This window comes from Chionomys nivalis, chromosome 4, assembly GCF_950005125.1.
Source record: "Chionomys nivalis chromosome 4, mChiNiv1.1, whole genome shotgun sequence".
In the NCBI taxonomy this organism is placed as follows: Eukaryota; Metazoa; Chordata; class Mammalia; order Rodentia; family Cricetidae; genus Chionomys; species Chionomys nivalis.
In genome coordinates this window covers 61074179-61079173 of record NC_080089.1, presented here as the reverse complement: position 1 = coordinate 61079173, position 4995 = coordinate 61074179, and the positions used below count along the sequence as shown (strand labels likewise).

Here is a 4995-nt window from a genome sequence, read left to right as displayed (position 1 = left end):
ACCAAGAAACACAAAGCTGTGTAGTGGACATTCTCTCAACATGCTCCCAAGCACCTGCAGTGTTCTGTTTATCTGGTACTTAGTATTAGTGGGATAGAAGAAAAGAGCACTAGAGAATAGAAACTTGGCTGTGAATAAATGTTGCCTTTATGGGGTATGAAACATATCAAAACTACTGTGCTCTTTGTCCTATCCTAATGCATTCTTTGCTGAACACTTCTTAGCTCCTAATGGCTAATGTGGTTGGAAATCAACTTTGATTATACTATATGACTCCAGCATTCCTCAGAAGGAAGGTGCTCAAGTCAAAGCCTCAGATGGAAGCCAGGTTTAGCAGGATTTTTCAGTGTGCTTCATCACTCAGTTCTGAGACCACCCGGGTTGATTGACACAGCTCAAGATGCTCTATGACGTCCTCCCTATTCCCTCAAGGGTGCAGTTTTCCTTACACTGAAGAGAATAATGTTGCAATTCGCTCCTCATGCATATACTCGAGTGTTGAGGGCAGAGACAATGGCTACAAGTGCTAGTTGTAGGCTGTGCGCACACCCAGCTTTAACCAGGTTTGCCTAAATTTGTTCCTTTGCCAGTGTATCATTCTCACCTGCAACTCTCAGAAGTGATAGGCATGCAATAGGATCTCATTGGTTTAGTAAGTCTTTTCCGATTGTGAGTTTGGTTTCTCAAATGCAAAAGCCTTTGCAATAAAACTACATAGTAAGTTTTTGGGTGTGTAGGATTTTTATGTATTCTTTGCAACTTGAAGCTTTGGATCTTCCTGCCCATGACTTTTTAATGGCACCTTTATGGTGCCAGGGGTTGATTCCATGTCTTTAACTTGCAAGGAGTACATTCTGCCACCAGAGCCCCTCTCATCCTTTGGTAGAGCTTTGTTTTGAAGCATCTACCCACGCTCCTTGGATCTCTACTTTCCACCAACAGCACTAGCGTAAGTGTGCTTACTGACTTCTCTGCCAGTCCGTGCATCGATTTGCATTGTCAGTGACACTTAGAAATTTTCTAGGGCCAGGTGTGGTGGTGTAAGCCTCTAATCCCACCTCTCAGCAGGTTGAAACAAGGAGCACCACAAACTCAAGGCCAGACTGGGTTGTATAGTAAGGTCCTGTAAGGGGCTGAGATGTAGCTGAGTGGGTAGAGTGCTTGCATAAGGTACACCAGGTACTGGGTTTGCTCCCTCGAACTGGCTGTAGTGGTACAAACTTAAAATCAGTCCCAGGTGGGGGCAGGAAGATCCTACAGGTTATCCTCAGCTACACAGCAAGTTTGAGGTCAAGAACTGTCCGTGTTTTTGTTTTAAAGATTTGAGACCTGCTTGTCAAATCCCATTGAGATCATGATTATAACTTTATTTGTAACTATATAATTTGGGGGAAATTATCCATTTTAGGGTCTTAACTGTGAAAACTATATTGCTCCACTTAGGTTCCGCTTGATAACTTTCATGGCTTGTTTGTGGTGCTGAAATTGGAATTACATGAAATTTAAAGCAACATTGTATGTTGAAGGTATGGCTTTTTGGTAGACCACTTGCCTAGTATGCATGAGGCTCTGATTTCAAGTCCTTAGCACCGAAACCTTTACACAGACTCTTCCAAGAGCTCTGCAACTGAACTGTACCCCAACTTGAGGTGTATTTTAATTTTTTAAAATATTTATTTATTAATAAATATTTATTCTGTCTGCGTGTATGCCTGCAGGCCAGAAGAGGGCACCAGGCTTCATTACAGATGGTTGTGAGCCACCATGTGGTTGCTGGGAATTGAACTCAGGACCTTTGGAAGAGCAGGCAGTGCTCTTAACCGCTGAACCATCTCTCCAACCCCCTTAATTTTTTAAGATGTGTGTGCGCGCATGAGCAGTCTTGGGATTTCTATTGCTGTGCTAAAGCGCCATACACTGAAAAAGAAGCAAAGGAAGACATTCATATTTGTTCCCCATTTTCCAAAGAATATTTAAAAGTATTTTCTATTAAGATATTTGCTTTGGGCCGGGTGGTGGTGGTGGCACCGCACCGCTTAATCCCAGAAGTCTTGAGAGGAAGAGGCAGGTAGATCTCTGTGAGTGCCAGGACAGCCTGGTGTACAAGAGCTAGTTCCAGGTTAGTACTGTTATGCAGAAAAAACCCTGTTTCGAACAAGAACAACAAAAAACATAAACAAGCTATTTGCTTATAATGTCTGCTCAATACCCTTATCGGATTATGAAAGTTACTCTCCTAGTTTTCTAGGGTCCATGTAATAAGTTGTCAAATTTTAATCGTGTGGTTTCCTGTCTTTTTGGGGGCTACCATACCTTCCATTATCATGATAATTTTTTGCATACTTTTAAAAATATTGACTTTTTATGTGTATGTGAGTTTGTCTGCTTATGTCTGCCAGGATCCGATCCCCTGGAACTGGAATTCGAGTTCTGGGATGGCAGAACCGAACATGGGTCACCTAGAAGAGCCGTAAAATGGCTTTAACCTCCAAGGCACCTCCAGCACCCTCTGTGCTTTCTTAATATAATGAATTACTTTAGGGTTTTCTTGGGATGAATTGTCCTGTTTAACCTCGATACACTGCAGTTGACATACAACTCTGGAGACCCCCCCCCCCAACTCATGGTATTTACCTACTTATGAGACACGCTGGGAGAGCGCGTGCGCGAGGGTGGCAAAGTGGGGGTAGGGCCAGCCACGTGATCGTCAGCTAGTGACTTTTTCAGACAGTGTGCCCAAGCGACGGGGTCGCTCCTGCCAGTTCGAGCAGGGGACCGGACCAGGGCGCTCACCCCAGACAACTTTCCGGTTAGCTGTTAAACCGTAAAGTTCACCACTTATGATACTCTCAAGCCGCCACAGGCCGGCGAAACCGGAAGCTGAGCGTCCAAATCCGGAACTGCGTTATGTAGACACCGCCTCTCGTTTTTGGCTCCGCCCCTTCCGCTCGGATCCGGGATTCGATTGGTCGACGCGATCCCCATAAGAGTCTGCGCGCAGGCGTGTGTGACCTTTTCCTCTGCTGCCGCCAAGGTGCTCGGTCCTTCCGAGGAAGCTAAGGCCGCGTTGGGGTGAGGCCCTCACTTCATCCGGCGACTAGCACCGTGCCGGCAGTCCGCAACATGGCCTCCGTCTCTGAGCTCGCCTGCATCTACTCCGCCCTCATCCTCCACGACGACGAGGTGACGGTCACGGTGAGTGCGCGGCGTGGGTAACTGCGGGGCGGCCACGTGTGTTGGGCGGGCACCGGGCAGTCGGCTGCCCGACTCGTCGCCTTCTCGGATATTCGGTTCCTAGGCTTCCTGGCTCTTGCCGCGCATGCGCTCTGTTCTACCCGCGCCTTCCAGCAGCCGTGAAAGGCGGTCGGTCTCGAGTTCGCCTGTGGTTGTCAGAGATCAGTTGTGAGTGGGTTGTCTTAAAACTGGTTTTTAGCTTTAGGATTCGGACTCCGTCATTAGGCCTAAGGGGCAATCGCACTAGCCTCCGAGCCTTCAAACCTGGCCGATGTTTTTATAAGCATTCAGTGTGGCCGTATATAAGCGACTTCTGTGACTTGGTCTTAACCGTATTCTGATCGCCCTGATGGGCTGCGTTTGTGTTCCAGGAGGATAAGATCAATGCCCTCATTAAAGCAGCTGGTGTCAATGTTGAACCTTTCTGGCCTGGCTTGTTTGCAAAGGTAAGATTTGGGGAAGTCCTGCTAATATACTATCGCCACCGCCCCTCTTGAATTTTGTATAAAAACTTTAATAACCATGTCAATCCGAGCAAATCCTTTAAGTGTCCTAGTTACGTTCTGTACAAATTGAATTTAGTGGCCTTTTTAAGTTTGGGCATTTGAAACATGCAAGATGCTTGTTAAATAGGAAGCTACGCTCTGGACAAATTATTTTATTTCTGGGAAGGGAGGTCAGCCAACTTGTGGAGCTGGGTTCAAAGAGTTCAAAAATTTTGAAAATCTGCCCATTACTGCTCTGTTGGGTTACCTAGGGCAATTTTCCCGACATGAGGAAATTCAGTAACCCGCACCATAAAACAGCAACTAAATACAGGCCCAGTTTATACACTTAGTATCAGTTTTGTGTGTATGTTGACTGTAGTCCTGTGTCTTGGTCCGGGAAAGGCTGAACAAAACTTGTCATCGCAGCTTAAAGGATAAGACTGAAAACGCTTACCTGTCTGTTGCAGGCCCTGGCCAATGTCAACATTGGGAGCCTCATCTGCAATGTAGGGGCTGGTGGGCCTGCTCCTGCAGCCGGAGCCACACCAGCAGGCGGTCCTGCCCCCTCCACCGCTGCTGCCCCAGCTGAGGAGAAGAAAGTGGAAGCAAAGAAGGAAGAATCCGAGGAGTCTGATGACGACATGGGCTTTGGTCTTTTTGACTAGGCGTTTTGATACCACGGCTAATAAAAGGATGAATCTGTAGATGGGCTGGTGTTGGTTATGTGCTTGTGCTACAGGTGTAGCTTCTTTTGAGGGTCCAGGGATCCAGGGATGGTAGCAGGTCCCTAAGGATTCAGGGCAGGATAGGATCTCCAGTTTAAGGCAAGCATGAGTTAAATGTGTGGGAAAAAGCCTGGGTCAGTTATGCTGTAGCCCTAAAGAACTTGGCCGCCTGGAGTCGGTCTCCAGAAAAGCACCTTTCAGTGCCAAGGTTCAGAGCACCTGATTAGTGCCAGCCATTTTGAAAATGGACAAAGCCCTAGAAGCGCTTGCACTGTTAACAGCTCTTAAGATACTGTCAAGGTGGCCAGTTATCTCTTAAAATTTGCTTCTGTGAAGGTGACACTTGTACAGTTGTGGGGGTGGGTCTGAGTGGAAATAGTGTTTGGTGAGCGCCCTGGCTTCTAGGGTTACCAGTTGGATTGGTTGGCAGCATCTGGAAAGGTCAGGAGAGCCTATCCGCTAGGATTTCCATTTTAAAATAGGCCTTGGCAGCTGCAAGTTCTTTAGGGACGCAGAAAAGCCAAGGGAGAGCCACATACACAGTGCCT

The 4995-nt window shown here is 47.0% G+C and overlaps 1 protein-coding gene across 1 annotated transcript; it reads left to right on the top strand.

The window, feature by feature from the left end:
* The first annotated feature begins 3004 nt into the window (after positions 1–3004).
* On the top strand, positions 3005–4426 carry Rplp1 (ribosomal protein lateral stalk subunit P1). Its single transcript, XM_057767493.1, has 3 exons — positions 3005–3195; positions 3606–3680; positions 4190–4426. Exons 1-3 carry the CDS (start codon positions 3124–3126, stop codon positions 4385–4387), a joined length of 345 nt encoding a protein of 114 aa, XP_057623476.1. The 5' UTR covers positions 3005–3123; the 3' UTR covers positions 4388–4426.
* The last annotated feature ends 569 nt before the right edge of the window (positions 4427–4995 follow it).

Excerpts from the sequence above, each read along its gene's own strand:
- Rplp1 (XM_057767493.1), top strand. The coding sequence starts at position 3,124 with ATGGCCTCCGTCTCTGAGCTCGCCTGCATCTACTCCGCCCTCATCCTC. Across the intron at positions 3,196-3,605 it reads ACGACGAGGTGACGGTCACG|GAGGATAAGATCAATGCCCT; the intron begins GTGAGTGCGCGG and ends TTTGTGTTCCAG. Across the intron at positions 3,681-4,189 it reads GGCCTGGCTTGTTTGCAAAG|GCCCTGGCCAATGTCAACAT; the intron begins GTAAGATTTGGG and ends TGTCTGTTGCAG.